This window comes from Schistocerca americana, chromosome 4 (genome assembly GCF_021461395.2).
Source record: "Schistocerca americana isolate TAMUIC-IGC-003095 chromosome 4, iqSchAmer2.1, whole genome shotgun sequence".
NCBI classification, from domain to species: Eukaryota; Metazoa; Arthropoda; class Insecta; order Orthoptera; family Acrididae; genus Schistocerca; species Schistocerca americana.
The window spans coordinates 238,528,377-238,551,371 of NC_060122.1; the positions used below are offsets into that span (position 1 = coordinate 238,528,377).

The 22,995-nt window shown below is 41.5% G+C and overlaps 1 protein-coding gene across 1 annotated transcript in view; it reads right to left on the reverse strand.

Moving 5' to 3' along the window:
- LOC124613091 (synaptic vesicle glycoprotein 2C-like) overlaps positions 1–22,995 on the reverse strand; it is a 179,545-nt gene that overhangs the window by 20,403 nt on the left and 136,147 nt on the right. The window contains exons 9-11 of the mRNA XM_047141683.1: positions 9,774–9,888; positions 9,490–9,649; positions 5,307–5,434 (exon numbers count right to left, since the gene is read on the reverse strand). Of these exons, the coding sequence (XP_046997639.1) occupies positions 5,307–5,434; positions 9,490–9,649; positions 9,774–9,888 (403 nt within the window). The remainder of the gene's footprint in view (positions 1–5,306; positions 5,435–9,489; positions 9,650–9,773; positions 9,889–22,995) is intronic.

Consider the following 22,995-nt stretch of genomic DNA (forward strand, 5'->3'; position numbering starts at 1 on the left):
GACGTACACCAGTGAGTTCATTCTCCATCAGAAGTGACTGATTTACAGCCAAAATTCAATCGCATAACCGCATCTTCTGTAAGAAATCAGATGCACATTATCGAAGTAGTACGCTTCCCAGACAGCAAATTGTTGAACCAGAAGAACGTGTCTGTTAGGGTGGAGGGGTTGGGTTGTTTTGGGAAGACCAGACAGCGAAGTCATCGGTCTCATCGGATTGGGGAAGGACGGGGAAGGAAGTCGGCCGTGCCCTTTCAAAGGAACTATCCCGGCATTTGCCTGGAGCGTTTTAGGGAAATCGCGGAAAAACTAGATCAGTATGGCCGGATGCGGGATTGAACCGTCGTCCTCCCGAATGCGAGTCCAGTGTGCTAGCCACTGCGCCACGTCGCTCGGTGTGTTAGGGTGGAAAAAATGAAAGATATTCGTATGGATTCGAACATGAGCCACTTCACATATAAAGCCTGCGCCGAGTTTATTCAGCACTTATCTTTTCGGTTAACACGCGCTGTACCGATAAACAATACCAGCACAACATATGTGCAGAAAAACTTCTCCGCCTTCTTGGAACACATCTGGATTAGGTGCTACCTGTTGAAGAAATTATCAGTTCTTTAAGTTATTTGTCACCTCAGTTTACTGTAATTCTTAAGTGTTGTATCTTCTTCTGCATGTTTACAAGGTAAACAGAAAAACTGGGAAAATGTAACATGCTGCGTTTCATTCGCGTCAGTGCTGCAGTAGACTTTAATTCTGCCTGCGATCACCGCTGTATTTCAAGTGTACGTTACTGGTCGTAAGCAACGGTGTGGATAAATTTACAGCTGAAGAGTTATCTGAAATGTTTCTTGTGTTTAAGTTTATTGAAAAAAAATGGCACAGCGGTACATCGATGCTATGCACGACTGTTTTCACCGTGACGGTAATCACATAATACTACTTTTGCGTCTGAACGTAGGTGCTTGGGAAGAACCATTACTTCTTCGTAATGGTGGTCCTTTGTTACAGGTTTCTCACTGAATGAAGATATTTTTACAGAAACAAAGTCAGTGAGGTAACAAACAATAAACCATAATTACCTTTCTGCCTGTAAAAAGTCACAACAGCTCAAGCTTGCTTATAACAAATTACTGTAAGTATTCCTGAAGGAAATCGGCAATTTTGTCGTTAGAATTCGGGATAGGCCTGTATATGGAGCGGAATAATAAACACATTAGTGTCCCTCTCCCATCGCAGACGCCAAAACAGTGTCGTGAAAACCAGAGAGATGGTGGTAAGAAATACTGGCAATTTCTATACAAGAAATGAAAAATTGCCGTCGTACCCAATCTGGTCCTATTTCAGTAAGTCTACCAAGGTTCAATCACCGATGTCACGCACATACAGTATTTCGTATAGTTAACTGAATACACTAGTATTTCCACAGTAAGTGCACGAGTATTATTATCCCAGTGTGTGAGACAAGGAGCCGCGCGGTGTAGCCGCCGGTCTAGGGCATCTTGTCACGGTGCGCTCGGCTCCCCCGTCGGAGGTTCGAGTCCTCCCTCGGGTATGGGTGTGTGTGTCGTCCTTAGCGTAAATTAGTTTATGTTAAGTAGTGTGTAAGCTTAGGGACCGATGACCTCAGTGGTTTGGTCCCACAAGCCCTTACCACAAATTTCCAAATTTTGTGAGACAACGGATAAACTTGAGGTTGCGTTTCCTTGTTCAGAACCAAACCAAGCGACGTGAAATTTAAAAAAATCACAGACGCAAGGAAACCTCACTCTTCTTCAAGACAGATGGAATACCAGTTGCCAAAAAGGTAATTCGAAACCCTCACTTTGCATGATTATATTACCGTTAGTGATAGTTTTGTCTATTTTACAAATTCCGTGTTAAGCATTTTGTTTGACACGTTTCTAATACTGCAGTGTCTAATTACCACATCCCTTTTTGCTTAAAATTAATTTCTTACTATTTTATGTTGATGCAGTGCGGTTGAGTTTTTTTCTGTTTCCGCTCTGTTTTGCAGCTGCTACAAGGTAGCGACGCCGCGCGGTGGACTTCAGACGACGTAGGGTCCTGACATTAATGCTGAGGTATGTGACGCGTGCGTGGACTGACCAGCTGTCTACGGTTTTACTAATACGATACGCAGCCCAGCGCTAAAGAGTCACCGCGTCCCTCACACGTTAGTATGGACTGAGCCTAAACGAACCTGCCAGCTGCTGATAAATTACAGACCGTCAATTATATTTATTCGTAGGTACAGAATTTAGCTTGCCGAAATGCATCATGTACAAAGGAATATAACAGTCTCCTGTATTCTTACAGAATACTGTAGAAAAAATATAAAAAGGTGTCCTGTAAACGTACGTCCAGAAAATTGTTTCATTTGTCTCAAGAACGGCCAGAGCGCTTCCTGTGGACGTACCTAGTCCCCCGATAACCGTACAATGGCCGTCCATAAGATTTAGCAACTAATTTTATTCCTGCTGCGTAAGTGACGTCACCACAGTAACTATGGTGCCAGCTTCAACCACAGTGTAACACAACAGTCGCGACACTCCGTCGCGGCCGGCCACTGTGGCCGAGCGGATCTAGGCGCTTCAGTCTAGAACAGCGCTGCTGCTACGGTCGCAGATTCGAATCCTGCCTTGGGCGTGGATGTGTGTGACGTCAAAAATGGTTCAAATGGCTCTGAGCCCTAACATCTGAGGTTATCAGTCCCCTAGAACTTAGAACGACTTAAACCTAACTAACCTAAGAACATCACACACATCCATGCCCGAGGCAGGAAATGAACCTGCGACCGTAGCGGTCGCGCGGATCCAGACTGAAGCGCCTAGAACCGCTCGGCCACAACGGCCGGCTGTGTGACGTCCTTAGGCTAGTTAGGTTTAAGTAGTTCTACGTCTAGGGGACTGATTACCTCAGATGTTAAGTCCTATAGTGCTTAGAGCCATTTGAACTCCATGTTGTTTTTGTTACCTCCAGCGATAGCAGCTCCCCCTTGCGGCCACCAAACGACACTTTTGAATACGATATCGGATGACTATGAATACTAACGTTTATATTGATTCGTAGTTTTTACAATGAGAAGTGTATGTAGTAACATGAAAATCGACAATAACTAAAAAATTACACCCCATTTGTGATTATTTAGTTTCCTAAAGACTCTGGGAGATACAAAACGGTAGATTACAGGACAGGTTATTTCTGATTCTCTTGTAACGTACAGAAATTTAATGATTGTTATCGTTTTCCTTTAATAACGAAAACTTGCTAGTAAACACCAGAAAACTTGCTAGTAAACACTAGAAGACCTAACCTTTTACAGAAAGGTTTGTTCGCTACATTTTCAGCCAAGTCAGTGGATGTGGAACGTAGGAACCTCTAAGGAATGTAGCACTAAGCTCCGACCAAACAGGTCTTGAAGGGCCAACGGTGACGACCGGCCGCCGTGTCATCCTCAGACCACAGGCGTCGCCGGATGCCGATATGGAGGGACATGTGGTCAGCACACCGCTCTCCCGGCCGAATGTCAGTTTACGAGACCGGAGCCGCTACTTCTGAACCAAGTAGCTCCTCAATTTGCCTCGCAAGGGCTGAGTGCGCCCGATTGCCAACAGCGCTCGGCAGATCGGATGGTCACCCATCCAAGTGCTAGCCCAGCCCGACACCGATAAACTTCGGTGATCCGGCGGGAACCGATGTTACCACTGCGGCATGGCCGTTGGCAAGGGATGTAATACCTATATCATTCAACGTATCAAACAAGCCACCACAACTGTAGCTTAAGGGAAAAATCACATAGATGTGATAATAAATCGTCAGAATCAACAATACTGTTTCCCAACACAGGAGAAACAAATTCCACACTCGTTGCTAAATCTGAGCCACAAACGGCAAGAATCTTCGGCACATTTCGTTTTGAAGCAAACTTAATTACCATTACAAAAATATTCATGTATTAGAAAGCTGAGTCAAGTGTAGGAAAGGCCGAATCATTGGACTCCATAAGATTTATGTAAGTGTCGAGGAAAATACGTATGATAATAACAACAGACAACAGAAATATATGCTTCTCATGTTGATATTCTTTTGCTTTCTGCGGACTAAGCTCTAAAATGTAGACATATTCGGAAGTATTTCTTCAGAAATAACTTTTAGCATAGGTCACTGTATCATTGTGATTCGGCTGGTTTTACATGTATTTCACTATAATTCATGTCTCTCGGTAACTCACCAACGCATGGTACACAAAAAATAACCACTACTCCGTTTATTAAGTAGAAAATAATTAAAGACAAGCATTTTTCTTGCGACGCATTTGACTGTCTGCTGCCGGCCGCAGTGGCCGAGCGGTTCTAGGCGCTTCGGTCTGGAACCACGCGACCGCTACGGTCTCAGGTTCGAATCCTGCCGCGGGCATGGATGTGTGTGATGTCCTTAGGTTAGTTACGTTTAAGTAGTTCTAAGTTCTAGGGGACTGATGACCTCAGATGTTAAGTCCCATAGTGCTCAGAGCCATTTGAACCATTTTTGACTGTCTGCTTTCTTACATCTTGGAGCGCTACTGTTACTCCAGCTGTCGAACGGTAACAACTTTCGCAGCAGAGAATATCGTGACTGTATTTATTAGACTGTGGCTTCAACTCACAACTGCAAACAAATGGTTTAGAATCGACCAGTCAGCCGTGAGCAGTCAGTGTGAAGTAGTGGACGTACGCCCACGATGTGTCACAGTTGTATATCACCAATCGCAATGGAACGAGTGTTCACATTCTCCAGAATGTTTTGAAGAAGAAAAAAGTGTATGCAAAATGCTTGCAGCGAACTTTGAAACAAAAACAACGGTCCAAGGACGCCAGCAGCGACTTGATTGAAATACAAAATGCGGTCAGTTCTTATCTGGAAAAAATCATAACCTACTAAAAACGACGAAGTGCAAAACTTCACATGAAGAGTCAATGCTTTGTCGCCATAAGCGGCATTCAGAGCAACATGAGACGGGAGTTGAACAATATCCCAAAGACAGACTATTCTGATAGTTTCACATTGTCATGTGAACTGAGGTGGCGAGAAGGCATGGGTCAGAGGCGTTGGGAGGGGGCGGGGGTGGGGGTCAGGAAGAGGTCAGGAGGATACCATGTAGGAAGCCTGAAGCATAGCAACCACAATCTTAAATTTCCTCTGTTTTCTATTAATCTAATCTCAAAACTTTCTGGACCGATGTGGTATAACTACTCACCGTAAAAAAAATCTCTCACTTTCCACTCTTTCCCAAAATTCAGCACTTGGCAGCTCAGAATACTGCTTACCTATGTTGACACCGCTCACAAGGAAGAAGGGCAGCTGACAGCTTATGTCCAGCAGCACAGGGAAGATGACGTTGCCCGATAGAGCAGCAATTCGGCCGAACATCATGGTCAGGCTGACAGCCGTGGTTCTGTAACAGAGAAACGAGTGATTTCTGACAAAAGATAAAATCAACTGAAGTAATGATTGGGTAGTAATTCTTGATAGCGGTATAGGGCATATGGGAATTACTTTAACGGTCCTTGAGTGGTGCTTCCTCAACGATAGAAAGGAAAATAAATTCACATTAGTATGTATTTTCGATTGTAACTAAAAGAACATTGTACAGTGGCAAGACGTAGCTGTACGCGCACATTTTTGCGCACAGGAATTTTTCACGATGTTGTCGACTTACAGAAACTGACAAAAACGATCAAAATGGCCTTACCTTGGTTCTTTATACAAAGGAACTTGCTGTGTCGTGGGGTACCCCTCCCCCCATGTGGTGGAGTGACATTAGTATGTTTCCGTGGTGCAGTGGCATAGCGTTTCTGTGGTTGAAATATACGCTATGAACGCCTTCTGTATAGCTTAACCACTAATAAGCATTCATAAGACAGAAGTTGTGTGAACGTGTGAGCTATTTTTGTTGGACTCCCTCAACTAGCGCTTCTAGAACAAAGTTCTGGGGCTCCAAAATTTGAATTTTAACTTGATCACGGCTTTAATAGACTGAAAACATGAGATTATACATTCAGAGTAGCTGATAACGTAGAATCAAGTAACTTTTTCCACGTAACGAAAAGTCGGAAATGCACAATGCACTATTAAAACCGCTAACTAAATGCCATTAATTTGTTAAGATAAGAAGCATCACAACAAAAATAGCATGGAAGGAACATAGTCAATATATGATGCTACAAGGCGCTGTGTTTTTAATGACATCTAAATAGATTTTTAATGTTCTGTTAATGTACAGAAAGTAGGGATGAACTTTTGTTCCAAGAAGTCGGTAAGTAGCTGTAAAGTTATTGGTAAATGAGAAAAAAACTAAATTTTAGACATTGTTTCTATTAATAAAATTTTTGCCGTAAATGAGCGAAATATATGCTTTCGCGATCGCAAAAATGTGTACTTATTCGAAGAGATGATTGGTTTGCCATTTCGAAAATTCCTGAGTGATTGTTGCAGCCTATAACATTCTAACAGTGTTGACATTCGTGTACTCGTTGCTGATTGGCTGTCGTTTTGTGGTTGCAGCTCCAAAATGTGGATTTCCGGCATTTGGTTATGGTGAAAATTTTTTTCGATTTAACACCCTCTATCATGCTCTGATCTTAGTGTTCTGCTGGTTAATCCGAAGATCGGTTTGCCGCAGCTCTCCTTGCTAGTGTATTCTATGCAAGTCTGTATATCTCCACGTAACTATTGGAACATACAGCCAATTGTACTAACTTACTACATTCAATGTTTGGTTTCCCTCTATAATTTTAAACCCCCTCCCCTTCGTTAAATCAAGTTATCAAATTATGCCGTATCTTTCTCTTCAGTTCGATTAATTACCTCATCATTACTTATCCAATATACCCATCTGATATTCAGCACTCCCCTGTAGCACCACCTTTCAAAAGCTTCTATTCTCTTCTTGCACACCATGTTTCACTTCCTCACCCTCCAAAAACAGTTCCTAACATTTAAATTTGCATTTCTACTGCCAGTCTCCATTTTATTTATTCCCTCCTTCCACAACAGTCAGTAATTTTCCTGCCCAAATAAACATCTTCACCTAATTTTAGGGTCTCGTTTCCAAATCTCATTCCCTCTGCACCGTTGGATTTAATTCGACTTCGTTCATTACCTTTGTTGTATTTCTGTTGATGTTCCTCTTATAATCCGTTTTAAAGACTGTCCATTACGTACAACAACTGTTCAGTGTCATCTGCCCTCTCTTCCAGAATTACATTGTCAATGGAAAACATCAAACTTTTTATTTCTTCTCCCTAAACTCTACTTCCATTCACCAATTTCTCCTTGGTTTCCTTCATGATTGCTCACTGTACACATTAAATAACATCAGAGACACGTCACAATACTGTAACACTCTCTTCGTAACTACTACTTCTTTTGTATGTACCTCGACACTTAAATGCAGCCTGTATATTGCACATGTTGAAAATACCTCAACACTACCTGTATTTTATCCCTGCTATTTGCAGAATTTAAAAGAGTATGTTATAATTTAGTGTTGGAGGGAATCGTTGAGGGTAAAAGTCGTAGAGGGAGACCAAGAGATAAATACACTAAGCAGATTCAGATTACTCGGAGATGAAGAAACTTGCACAGGATGGAGTAGCATGGAGAGCTGCATCAAACCAGTCTCTGGACTGAAGACCACAACAACAACATGTTCCAAATTTAAAAGAGTATAGTCCAGTCAAGATGAATACTCAAGACAAACGACGACAAAAAAACAATGACAATGGAATGTAAAATTAAATCAAGTGATGTTGAGGAATTAGATTAAGTAATGATACACTTAAAGTTGTAGATGAGTTTTCTATTTGGGCAGCAAAATAACTAATAATGGCCGAAGAAGAGAAGATATAAAATGTAGACGCAATGTCACGAAAAGCGTTTCTGAACAAGATACGTTTGTTAACATCGAATCAAGATTAAGGTGTTAGGAAGATTGTTCTGAAAGGATTTGTACGGAGTGCAGCCATGTACTAAAGTAAAAAATGGATGATAAACTGTTGAAACAAGAAGGAAAAAGAAGTTTTTGAAATGGGGTGCTACAGGCGAATGTTGAAGATTAGATCGATGGGTCGTGTATTTAATAAGGAGTTGCTGAACAGAATTGGGGAGAAGAGAAATTTGTGGCACAACCTGATTAGAAGAATGGATCGGTTGATAGGACATACTCAGAGACATCAAGAAATCGCCAGTTTAGTACTGGAAGGAAGTATATTGGGAGATTAATATCATAGAGGGAGACCAAGAGATGAATACAATAAGCAGATGCAGAAGGATGTTAATTGCAGTAGTTCACAGGAGAAAGGGAGGCTTGCACACGATAGTGTAGTATGGAGGGATGCATCAAACCAGTCTTCATACTAAAGACAACAGCAAAAAAATTCCATTCGAGCTTCCTCTGAATCCAGAAAGGCTATAAACGCAGAACAGCTATTCTCCAACCTAAGTCGAAGCGTCACTATTGCCCTGCATGTTCCTATATTTCTGGAAAACCGCAATTGATAGTCCCCAAGGTCGACTTCTACAAGCGTTTACATTGTTTTATATATAATTCGAATCAGTATTTTACCACCATCACTTACTAAAGTGATAGTTTGGTAATATTCATACTTGTTGGTATCTGCCTTCTTTTTAACTGAAACCTTACATTCTTATTGAAGTCTGAGATCATTTCGGCTGTCTTATATATCCTGCATAATAGGTGGTATGGTTTAATCACGGCTTGTTCTCCCTAGGACCTCAGTAGCTCTGACGGAATATCTTCTACGAATATCGTCTACTCCAAGTTCCTTGTGTGGACTTAGGTCCTTCACTACTCTGTCAAAGTCTCTTTGCGATATACCATCTCCCACGTCACCTTCATCCGCTTCCTCTTCCATTTCTACACTATTGTCTTCTTTGTTCCGTTTTATAGCCTTCTACATATTCCTCCCTCCTTTTAGCTGTTCCTCCTTTGCTTTGTAACGGACTACCATTAAAGCTCTTAATATTCTTACAGGTGCTTCTCCTTTATCCAACGGTGAATTTTCCTGTACGCGTCGTCTACCTTTCTCATAGTCATTCAGGAATCTACATCTTTGTATTTTCACCTCTACCCATTACTGTTGCGTCATTTTGAAAGTTTCTCAGTCTCACTTTTTAGACATCTGTGTTCTTTTGCACGCTTCATTTGACGTATTTTATATATTCTCTTTTCATTTAAAGGACAGGGAGTATTTTTCGACAGTGGCCTCTTCAATGTAAGCATTTCGGCTATCACCTCTAGCGATTAGAGAAACCATATAAAATCTAAGTAAGGGTTTTAAACCCATTCCTTCCGAAGGCCTAAACACCTACGCCACATCCCACGGTGTTAGTCTAGATTCAGTGTGTTGCTGCTTACTTAGCAAAGTCGTTTTAACAAATTACGCCACTGTCGTCTGTCTTCTCTACTTCCTGTTACCAACGGCGTACCTTAGAGAGGTGGGGAATATGGTGACGACGACGCCCATCATGCAGGTGGAGCAGATGCCGACGAGCGCCAGGTACAGCGACAGCATGGCCAGCGTCAGGTCGGCGTTGGTGGACCACTGGACGCCGATGCCGAAAGCTCCACTTGAGAAGAAGCAAATCACTGCAAGAGACACGCACAGCATCCCAGCCCAGTCTAATCCCACAACATAGAACTGTGGCTAAGGGCTAGAAACCACCGGCTGAGCGAACGTCTGAACGTTCGCGCTGGCCGGTGTCGTACTCACTCATCAGAGTCCGGTAGCCCAGCCAGTTGACGAACTGGCCCGCGCAGCTGTAGCCGAGCGCCGACACCGCGCCCACGATGATGGAGTTGATATACAAGCGGCTGTTGGACACTGTCTGAAAAATTACAATACCTACTTTACTGGGTGTGGTGAGTCTGAGGTGGTGTACAAAATGACGTGCCTCCTTCCTCGTAATACCAAAGATATCCTGCAGAACCAGCCTCCGTAGCCGAGGTCGCTAACGCGCCCTACGTGGTTGCGTTATTCTCGCAGATAAGCCGATTCGAATCCTGGTGTTAAATGATTTTCCGCTGCCGGTTTGTGACCGGCGAGCTGAGGAGAGGTGGTGGCGTGAAGCTCCTGGTCGCCAGTCTTTGCTAATATCCTGGGTTAAATTCCAAACCTGCCCCCAGTGTCTCTTGAAGTGAAAGTATGTGACACTGTTGGTGGTGATCTGTCTATTGGATGAGGACGCTAAGCTCTGGGGCCCTCTTGGTGCTCTCCGAGAGGATTAGGCTATGTGCCGGCGCCAGGTTTCAAACTCTCCCTGCTCCCATCGTCTCCAGCATGAATATGACTCTACAGATGCACGTCCATTACAGTCACCTACACACAAAAGATACACAGCTCTCATACATCGCAACGGCAAGGTGCATGAAAGAGTGAAGGATAGGAAAAACCTTTCCAATCACCCGGTTAAACCTGTCCTTTGAGTTCTCCCAGCTATTAATGCCATACTACTTTACTTTTTACCTGTACAGAAATTCATTCATAGCTCAATTATTCCTCAAGCGCCACTGATGAACCGTAAGTACAAACTGACGTTGGAGCTTCACCGCTAAACTTATATTTTTATCTCAACATTGACTGTAGATGGTTAAATAAACCGAACCAGTGTTATATATAAAATTATTCTTTTTGGATTATTTCTAATACGAATGAAATTTTACAGTGCCTTAGCTTTTAATATCTCCAGCAGAAAGTAGTGACATGGTACGGAGGAAAGGTATGCCATGCAGCATGAGACATTTTTCCCATCCCTTTTTGCTGAAGAAGCTGGTCGTCCAATTTCGTAGCTGTTCTTCAGAATTTACAAATGAATTCGTTGCATGCTGTCATAAATGCTCTACCACGGTACATTCGTGCAAAGAGGGAATATATCATTGTTACAAACAACAAAAAAATGATTCAAAAGGCTCTAAGCATTATGGGACTTAACCTCTGAGGTCATCAGTCCCCTAGAACTTAGAACTACTTAAACCTAACTAACCTAAGGACACCACACACATCCATGCCCGAGGCAGGATTCGAAACTGCGACCGTAGCAGTAGCGCGGTTCCGGACTGAAGCGCCTAGAACCGCTCGGCCACAGCGGCCGGCGGCAAACGACTGGTACTTATTACCGCCAAAGGATGTTACGGTTCAGTATCTCTTTCGAATGACAAATTATCACAGATTCTGAAGATGCTGAATGAAAACTGAACAAATTGTGCTCCTTACAAAATGTAGAATATTATTAACACATATACGTATGCAAACAGCTAAAGATATTACAGAAATGGTTGTGACCAGTATGTTCGTTGATATTCGTCGGATATACTATGTACGATTTGAGACTTGACAGTTTATCGTTTGCTACTCATCGCACTGTCACTCTATTTTATTGATTCTGTAGCAAACGACACTACCGTCGGATTTTTATTTTGGCATTGGCTTACCAAAGATTTCAGCCTATTTCACTTCTGAAGATGACAGTTTAAACTACCGAAACCGTTAAAGTGAACCAAATAAAGGTTTTCTTGTGCAGCTTTTCGTCTTTGTTGGAATTTATCATGTAATATATTTCAGATTTTAACGCCTTTACTCTGTCAGCATCTTTCCTTTGCGTTTCTTAAAATTCTGCTTTCGTGGGATAAGACGTGTGTTGTAAATGATCTTGTCCTCCTACAAACTTAAGTGGAACATCACGCAAAAGAAAATAGTACGATATTGTCAATAACGCCCCCCCCCCCCTTCTCCTAGTGGCATAGATTACCTTATAACGTCTTCCACTGTCAAAGCCAGTTTGGGGCGTGATGTTGCAGTAGAATAACTATAAATGCAAAGATGTTGTCTATCGGCGTAAAGCTTATGTTAGCCGGATTCACTGCTTCATTGTAATGTACATTTCTCTGTTTCATCGTACATTGTATTTTTACGCCACTGATCTGATGATGGGGAACTCAAAACGCGTCAGGAGAGGTTAAAAATAAAATCTGGCGACAAAAGTAAGTTTATTATCATTGCTCTTAAGTTTTTCATCTTTGTTCAAACATAGTACTATAACTCAGTGTTAGCTGTATTATAACTAGCTGTACTATAACTCAGTGTTAGCTATAAGTAACCAGACAGACTTTTGTTTTGAAATATCATCATTCAAGTACGATATGACATTTGATGTGAGCACACATGATCATGCTCCGCAGGAAATAACAGACACGCATGCATACACAACATACAATGATGAGCCAGCACATCGCGAGCACTGTTTAATAGCGTGCAGGTTCACCTTTGGAAAGCAAGACAACAGCGAATCCGTGTGTCATGGATTACATAACTCCTTGGCAGATGTACCGACATATGTGCCACCGCATGTCAATTCTCCTGAATTGTGTGTGTGTGTGTGTGTGTGTGTGTGTGTGTGTGTGTGTGTGTGTGGGAGGGGGGGGGGGGGGGAGTATGATTTGTGTGTTTGGAGCTGACACATGATGGCAGCAGGTATGTAAAGGGCAATTTGGGAGAGTACACAAACTGTGTACAGCAGGAAAACTGCTCCTGCCGCTGATGACTTCCCTTCCGGTAAGAGGGTGGAGCTCTATTCAATGTTCGCTGCTGGCAACTCTCATGGAATCATGTAAATAACCCGATACTAGCGACTTACGCGGCGGAAAACTACACCAAAGAATAAACTCACTCGACACGATCTAAAAAATACGCTAACTCTTATTCCAAAAATAAAGAGCACTACTAGAAACAACTAAATAATCAGCTACTGTTCACTTCTTCTCAGAAGTAATTTAGTATACTACGAAGCCAAATAATATGTACAAACTGTGTACAACAGATAGGCAATAAGTCAGCCACCTGCATTTTGACAAATTATGCAGATAAATTAAAGGTGGAAGTATTTTTTCATTTGAATATCCATCATGCCTTGCAACAAATAGATTCAAATTTCGAAGTATTGCGACACCAACTGCAGCTTAACCTGTACGTTAGATCAGTAGTCCCAGTAAGCTGATAAATAATACGGACAAAAAAATTGGAAATATTTAATTTTGAGGGTCTATTGTGCCTTGCATCAAGTGGGCTACCTAGGTCGAACTTCAGTTGTTACCAACTGCACCTTAGCCTGTAAGTTAGATCAGCAGATTCAACATATGAAACAGCTGTGCTTTGGTAAATAACACGTGCAATCTGAATGTGGAAATAATTGATCTGGGATCCCATCTGCTTTTAGCTGTAGATATATTTAATTGGTTGTCGTTTCTGTCTTGCACCAAAAGGGATAAAAATATCTGAGTTTACAGTTTAGTCAGGTTTGTCATAACCTTTAAATTAGGTCATTAAGTGAGCCACATGTGTTCTGAAAATTTAGATGTGGATAAATTTAATTTGGGGATCATTTGTGCCTTGCACCGAGATGGGTACAAAGATTGAACTTTACTATTTTGTCATGTGCACTATAACCGTCAATACAGAGCAGTAGTGCTAATAATTGAGCCACATATATTTCGATAAATAATACTGGCAATTTAGGTGGTGACATGTATAATTTGAGGGTCCACTGTTCCTTGCACCAAATGGAGTACATTGGTCGAAGTACTGTTAATGCCAAGTGAAGTGGCATGTATATTTTGAAAGTACAGAAAATTCAGACGTGGAAATATTTAATTTTAAGGTCCATTGTACTGCACACTTAGTGTGGTACAGACTTAACTAATAACCTCTAAGTAGTAAAGGTAGGAAGATTTTTCTGTTTAGCAAAAGTGACAAAAAGCAGATTACAGAGTACCTGACGGCTCAACACAAAAGTTTTGTCTCAAGTACAGACAATGTTGAGGATCAGTGGACAAAGTTCAAAACCATCGTACAATATGCGTTAGATGAGTATGTGTCAAGCAAGATAGTAAGAGATGGAAAAGAGCCACCGTGGTACAACAACCGAGTTAGAAAACTGCTGCGGAAGCAAAGGGAACTTCACAGCAAACATAAACATAGCCAAAGCCTTGCAGACAAACAAAAATTACGCGAAGCGAAATGTAGTGTGAGGAGAGCTATGCGAGAGGCGTTCAATGAATTCCAAAGTAAAGTTCTATGTACTGACTTGGCAGAAAATCATAAGAAATTTTGGTCTTATGTCAAAGCGGTAGGTGGATCAAAACAAAATGTCCAGACACTCTGTGACCAAAATGGTATTGAAACAGAGGATGACAGACTAAAGGCCGAAATACTAAATGTCTTTTTCCAAAGCTGTTTCACAGAGGAAGACTGCACTGTAGTTCCTTCTCTAGATTGTCTCACAGATGACAAAGTGGTAGATATCGAAATAGACGACAGAGGGATAGAGAAACAATTAAAACCGCTCAAAAGAAGAAAGGCCGCTGGACCTGATGGGATACCAGTTCGATTTTACACAGAGTACGCGAAGGCACTTGCCCCCTCAGCGGTGTACCGCTGGTGTCTAGAAGAGCGTAACGTTCCAAAGGATAGGAAAAGGGCACAGGTCATCCCCGTTTTCAAGAAGAGACGTCGAACAGATGTGCAGAACTATAGACCTATATCTCTAACGTCGATCAGTTGTAGAATTATGGAACACGTGTTATGTTCGAGTATAATGAATTTTCTGGAGACTAGAAATCTACTCTGTAGGAATCAGCATGGGTTTCGAAAAAGACCGTCGTGTAAAACATAGCTCGCGCTATTCGTCCACGAGACTCAGAGGGCCATAGACACGTGTTCACAGGTAGATGCCGTGTTTCTTGACTTATGCAGTCGTTTAATGAACAAGGTAAGGGCATATGGACTATCAGACCAATTGTGTGATTGGATTGAAGAGTTCCTAGATAACAGAACGCAGCATGTCATTCTCAATGGAGAGAAGTCTTCCGAAGTAAGAGGGATTTCAGGTATGCGGCAGGGGAGTGTCATAGGACCGTTGCTATTCACAATATACATAAATGACCTTGAGGATGATATAGGAAGTTCACTGAGGCTTTTTGCAGATGATGCTGTGGTGTATCGAGACGTTGTAACAACGGAAAATTGTACTGAAGTGCAGGAGGATCTGCAGCGAATTGACGCATGGTGCAGGGAATGGCAATTGAACCTCAATGTAGACAAGTGTAACGTGCTGCGAATACGTAGAAAGATAGATCCCTTATCATTTAGCTACAAAATAGCAGGTCAGCAACTGGAAGCAGTTAATTCCATAAATTACCTGGGAGTATGCATTAGGAGTGATTTAAAATGGAATGATCATATAAAGTTGATCGTCGGAAAAGCAGATGCCAGACTAAGATTCATTGGAAGAATCCTAAGGATATGGAATCCGAAAACAAAGGAAGTAGGTTACAGTACGCTTGTTCGCCCACTGCTTGAATACTGCTCAGCAGTGTGGGATCCGTACCAGATAGGGTTGATAGAAGAGATAGAGAAGATCCAACGGAGACCAGCGCGCTTCGTTACAGTATCATTTAGTAATCGCGAAAGCGTTACGGAGATGATAGATAAACTCCAGTGGAAGACTCTGCAGGAGAGACGCTCAGTAGCTCGGTACGGGCTTTTCTTAAAGTTTCGAGAACATACCTTCACCGAAGAGTCAATCAGTATATTGCTCCCTCCTACGTATATCTCGCGAAGAGATCATGAGGATAAAATCAGAGAGATTAGAGCCCACACTAAAGCATACTGACAATCCTTCTTTCCACGAACAATACGAGACTGGAATAGAAGGGAGAACCGATAGAGGTACTCAAGGTACCCTCCGCCACACACCGTCAGGTGGCTTGCGAAGGATGGATGTAGATGTAGATGTAGTGGCAATAGGCAGTGTATGTGTATCTTGATAAACAATACAGAATATGTAGATGTGGAAATAACTGATTTAAGAGTTTTTTGTGCCTTCACCGAGTGGAGTACAAAGATAGAACTATACTTGCTACCAGGTGGGAAATACAGAGAAAAATATAGCCTACTCTGGGGAACATGCTGACAAACTGTTTCGTTTTAATGGCTTGTAAAATAGTAGGCTAAGATTGGCTTTTTCATTTTAATGGCTTGTGAAGCAGTGGACTCTGATTGGGAGATACCGCGCGCGCGCGTGTGTGTATGTGTGTGTGTGTGTGTGTGTGTGTGTGTGTGTGTGTTTTCTGTTGACAAAACGTCATGCCACATTCCTTGCCACCATCTGCCACAGATGGAGACGTTGGCACCACCTCTACATGAGAATATCATGACCCACTCGTATCATGACCCACTCATATAGGTGCAGTGTTGTTATAGTTAGGAATAGTCAGAGTTTAAGATGTTCTAAGGTGCTGACTGCTTGGAATGGCTTAGCAGACAGATGTATCTCATTGTACGCAAAATATTACTTGCAAAACAGGAAGAGAAAGAAGCTTTTAAACATCAGAAATTTGTCATATCTGCAAGGAAGGCTGCATGTGAACTGATGTGAAACACAGAGGTCATTGTCATTTTTGAGGCAGATTACGTGGAGCTGTACATGATAGCTCCAATTCAAGCTATAGGCCCACTTTTATGGAGTCTGTTGTGTTTCGAAACCTGACGAACTACAATGCTCATTTAACAGTTAAAAACATATGTGAATGACTGGAAGAAACCGACAACAGTGAGTGAAAATAAATGCAGGCCTTGTTTCTATCATTGCGTCAAACATGGGAAAGTACAAAACATTCATTACATTCATCATATTGGAATAACAATATAAATTTCGATTTATACACATCAACTTTAAAACCTGACGACTTGAAAACAACAAGAGTTAGCAGTCTAATTTTATAATTAAAAATGTCGTGTTTCCAGACGGGTATCGAACTGGTGAATCAGCTCTATTGGATGAATGATGCCGCCAGTTGCAGCATTCTAAAGTTTGTCGACTGGTGAAGCAACAGTCAAAGATTTGGAATACTAAAGAGCATGCAAAGCGTGGACATTATTTGAATGCAGAGTATTAGGACATTATTTTGTCTTGTATTTGAACACAAATGTCTTGTTTTGCCTGATGAGTTTCAAAATTTCCGTTAACCGAACTGAATCCAGCCCATCCTCTGACTTCTTCTTCATTAGCATGGGATGGGTTGCTGAAATATAATGATGTAAAATTGCAACATGTTGTAGATATAAAAAAATTATTACAAGTTGTTGAACATCGCTTCAGAGTTAGCAGTTGTACTACCACCAAGCATCAACAAGCCACACGTTCCAAAGAACCTGATTTCCACATTATGCGATATTCGCTACCACTCTCTGAACAATAATCTTTTCGCCAAGAAAAATTCGCCTGATTTTTTCATTCTACCAAACTCCTTGAAATACACCGTAGATCCATATTAATGATGAGAAGTGTTTAATTGAAAGAAAAATGTGGAAAATGTGCGAAAAATGAGTGATGTGAAGCTAGTAACGTGTTCGGAAGGTAGATACGGAGACACTGCTCTGACTGTGGGATCATATTTCAAGTGCAATGTCATATTTAATGAAAATTGGGTTGCTATTGAATTAAATCGACTTGACATAGTGTTTGATTGACGGAAAGTTACATATAAGGCTAATGTACACATTTCTGGACGCAGCTTGTTGATTTTAATTATGGGCATGTATTGAAAGTTGAGATACGTTAAAATGTGTTACACAGGCACGGTTAGCATAATATATCAGGTAACTACATCAGATATTTACGATGTTATTAAAATTGATATCCTTAGGAGTTTGACACAACAGCTTATCCAGATAACAACATTTATAAAATGCCACGTCTTCATAAAAGGTATTCGTAGGACTGAGAGCAAAAATGTACGTCCTAATAATCATCTCTCCTATAAGCAGCTAAACAACCGAGTGAGTCTGTGACAAATGCAAAACTCATAATTGTTAGATAATACGGCTAGATCCCACTTGCACAGCTAGAGCAGTGGCTAGCACACTGGACTCGCATTCGGGAGGACGACGGTTCAATCCCGCGTCCGGCCATCCTGATTTAGGTTTTCCGTGATTTCCCTAAATCACTCCAGGCAAATTCCGGGATGGTTCCTTTGAAAGGGCACGGCCGACTTCCTTCCCCGTCCTTCCCTAAACCGATGAGACCGATGACCTCGCTGTCTGGTCTCCTCCCAAACACAACCAACCAACCAACCAATTCCACAGCTATGTTCGACAACTGCAGGACGCGATAATATTATTGAGCAAATGATCAGATTCCTCGTCGATAAACTACTGCCCAGAATAACATATGTTTTTGAGCTATCTCTTAGCTACAGCACCTTCCCAACAGCCTGGAAGTAGGAACTCGTCAAACATTATCCAAGACAATCTGGCAAATAAGCCTCCGATTACAGGCCCTTCCGTTTTACTAGGATTATCTCTAAGTCTTCAGAACGTAGTTGAAGATCAGCTTACTAATTACTCTAGTAAACTTTTAGAATAGTACCAGTCAGGTTTCCGGGAAAATCATAAAATAACGACTGTTCTTACTGATACGCCCGTATCGATTTTTTTTTTTTTTTTTTCCAAATGTATCGTACGTCCAAAGAATATGCGCTCGGTCCAGAGGGGTTATGCGAGCGGCGAGATTTTAAGCAGCCTGTATCGCTGACTTGTGGTCTTTCTTGGAGGTCTCGGAGCGAAAGAGAGAGGGCGCTGATTAGGAACGAAGTGGGCGGACGACACCGTGACAGTTGTAAAGGAGGCACCTATAGAGAGAGCGGAGCAGAGTACACTCGACTGACGCGCCAGCCGGCGGAAATGTTGGTGTCTAGAGGAGTACAATGCGAGCTACTGTGACTGAGCTGGTGTTTGAGCTGTTTTGTGGTGAGCGGACGTGTCATTCAAGTTGTGGCGTGTTTTGTATGTTGAGCTGTCGGACCATTTGACAGAATTATTTGGTGCCCATGTGCATCTGCTGAGGAGGTGAATCTGCTGAGGAGGCGAAATTCGTTCTTTAGGGTTTGCGGGTTTAGTTGAGACAGTTGGGTCATTATGTGCCACGTTGCCGTCTTGAGATTTTCATTTAACCAAACACGTTGTTGACATTTCATTCCTAATTGATACTGTGCACGGTTGCACTCACCTTAGCAAGTTTGTATGCCTCTAAGCTGGCCCCGCAGCGTTTAGAGGATCCTTAATATGCATATATGTAGAAGTTTATACATCAGCGTTGACGTAACACTGGAGAGGCTGTGGAGGAGTGGGCGGCATTCGGGGCCAGCGATGGTGTGCAAACGTACAACCCGTGAGGCTATGACCATATTGATTCATTTCCAGGGCAGCTCCAGAACACTATTGTATGAGTGGTATGGTCACTAGGACGGAGAAATTAATTTTATTTGTTGACCTCAAGTTGTTCTAACTTAAATGTTCACTCGCTAGAATAATTTGAGGTATAAATGAGTTGATTTCTTGGTTTTTGAATTGTATCATACTTGCAACCTGGAAGTAACTGAAGATGTTGACCTTAGAGAAGTTTTTCAATACTGGGAGGTCTACTAGCAAATGGTGCTCACGAAACCGCAGTGCCTGAGGTCTAGGTTATTGGTGCTTCCTTCAAGGACAAACTTGTCTGTTAAATTGATTGGCCGTGTTATACCACTTTCAATAAAAGTTTGGAAGAGAGATTTCACGATATTGAGATACCTGCCAAGTGCAAATTAAATTTGTTTTAAAGTTTTGAAGAAGACTCAAGTTATTTGGGAGAATTTTGAAAGATCGTTGTAAGCTTGTGTAAGCATATTGTGTAAAATAAATGGTATGTTATATAATTAACCGCCTTTTGACACCAGAATCCTGTGACTCGCTCAAACGGTCGCCTCCTACATCCCTTTCTTTTCAAAGGGGGATTCCACTTATAAAAATGACTGACGAACTGAAACAAGCGTTGGGCCAATAGAGGCACGCAACTATTATGTGCTTTATTTATTTATTTTTAGGGTTTCGTCAATGTCTATTCTGACATTCTACTTGCTAAACTCGCAAGTCAAATTTTTCTTCATCCTTTCAATGGCTCTGCTCATACATTACATCTCGCTAGCAGTACGTAATGTTCGATAATAAAAAAAGAAAGGTTGGAATGTAGGGATGTAATAGTAGGGGTCCCTCAAGAATCAGTGTTGGGCCCATTGATTTTCTCATTACATTTTAGTGATTTGGCGACTATTATCTCCCGTTGCAAATATGATTTCTGTGCTAATAATTTTCAGTTATATCTACGCCCATATAGCATCTGGATGCATAATTACTTATTAGTGTGGACGCTGAACATTGGTTTGAACCTTAAGCCATTTAAAATGCGATCAACCTTAGCTACTTACGAAAGACTAATTACCCTCAGTACAGGGTGTCTCTTCCACTGTTACTGCTAAAATTCGGAGAAACAACTATTTTTTTCCTACATCAGTTATATTTGGGTGGAAACACAACTACAATCTGCAAGGTATCAGTGCCTCTTTATTCACTACACATACTGTAAGTAAAAAAGTATTTTCTCTCTAACTTGAAAAAAAATGTAGACTCACTTATATTCCCCATATATGACTGTGGTGATCCTATTCTTAAAGAAATTTCGCGTGAGAGCTTACTCCAGCTGGATAAATGCGTGTGTGAGAGACATTTCTGTTTATTTGCTATTCGAACAATATCGCTCCTGCTGACGAACAGTTATGATCGCTATACACACTGAGACTGTCATACTCCCGATTTGATCTATCGCCTTCTGAAACATTGTGCTCTCTCTTATTTGCGGAGTCCGATTTCGGTGGGAGGGCAGATTGTCTGGGGTTGTGTAAGCGTGGGCTTTTAACCAAGTACTTCCATTTGTGAACAAAAACTTAAATGCAAAATGGCAAATACAAAACAAAGAAGGTGAGAACTTCTACTCAATATACCAAATTAGTTAACTTTTGATATAATAACATCAATTTGATAAAAGCAATTACTCACTTCACAGTAACAAAATAATTAAAACTTTAAAGGGGCACCAAAAAACATGCAAGAGAAAACCTAAGATATATGTATACATATCATTCGCATGACATACTACTTCACGCCATTGAAACTAATTATACAAAGAAAACATTAAACTAATTCTGCAACAAAAACACTAGTACAACAGTATCCAGTTATAACTAACACCTTAATCACACACTAAACAGACAACACATACCAGCAACGAAGTCTACACTGACACAATAAACTAACATACAACCAGTTATGAAGGCAAATGGACTGCCAACAGACTCATTAAAGCGTATCACTAAGATGCCATAGGTTTACACCACGGCCTCAGCATGATTTTCAAATGAATTATAAATATAATACAATCAGAATAAAACTGCCTCTTCAAGTATAATAATGTAAGTAACTGTTTTACCAATGCAGGCACAACAACTGTCCCACTGTATTTTGAAAAATCGCAGATGTCTGTACAAAAGCTACTAAGAATACCATTCAACGGCACAAACCGCCCTCATGTTCTGCTTGCCTCTCTTCCACAATTCCTTCATAGCTTGCAGCTGTCGTACTTTCTGGAAGAATGGAGGTAAACACAGTCAGCTGTTGCGAACCAATGATGTCCCACGTTAAAGCTGGCCTCACCTCTTGCTGACTGTTCGCAGTCAACTACTCAGCTGCCTCCACGCCGTGTGTCAGATTTCACAGCACCATTCAGCTTGCCCAGCGTCCGTATACTATCTCTCGAATATCCCCACAGTCAACTGGTTGCACCTCACCTCCTATCGCCGACCAGAGTCCTGCCCACAATGCTTTCCGCGCTCTGTTGGTGACCTCTCGCTTGACTTATCACAGCAGTACAACTCAAATATAGCCCTCAAATGGCGAGAAGTACAAATGTGTAAGAATAGGCGGCACATGTTTACCTTCAGTTCTAAGTCTACTATCTGAAGAACAAATCAGATATACTCGTTTTCAAGAAAGTAAAATACTTTCTTTGCCATTAAAAAACACCATCTTCTTAAAATCATTTTCATTATCAGCTAGCCAACTCTTAAACAGTGTTCTTCGAAATATCAAATAAATTAAGCTCCGTTCAAACTTCAAAAGACAGCTAGTGATTCACCTTCTGTAACAGTTCCATATACTTGTCTACAACTCACGCTAGTCAACCACAACGACTTTTCGCTCCTCTTTATCTACAGTCTTCTACACAAAGGTTGTCCTTTCGTACAGCCATTGAAATTGTCAGTAGAATCATGTCATCCTTCATACCCCCTTCCGTTTCTGAAGATACTAAACGCGGTTTTGTCGATAGTCGATGATGTCGCACCGAGGCCGACCTTCGCAAAGATACTGAACGTCCAAGCAACATCACAGGAGACGCAAATCCGGGCGAGGCTAGAACCACCCCTACAGTAGATGTCAGGTTCACCGCACCACACCACTTACGAAATACGGCCGTAAGGGCCAGGAGTGACAATGCCGTGTGCGTTCTGACTTCGGCTACCTCTCCTGTAAGTCACCTGTTTCCGCTTTCATCGCTCCGCCGAGCTGTGAGCTGACTCAGAGAGTGTTAACTTCCCTCCTACCCACCGATGGTGTTGTAACTATATTCATACACTCATACTTCAAGATTCAGACTGTTCATTTGATGCAGCTCTTTTACTACGGCTGTTTCTTGTACATCAGGAGCTGGATTTGTGTATACAATTTCAGCTGTGCTCACAGTCACAGCGGTGGAGAGCGATAACGATAATTTTCATTTTCTACTAAATTAATTGTTTTGTTATTTCACTGTTGGTATTACGAAATTACTTTTCTCTGTCTCCACCTTCGTGTAAAACACAAAATACAGCTTCAAATGCGCTAAAACAATCAATATTATTGTTATTCTTAATGTCCTCTTGTTATTATTATTATTATTATTATTAATGCCTATTACTATTATTATTTCTGTTGGTAGTCATAGTTGTTCTCACTATAATTTTTCACATTT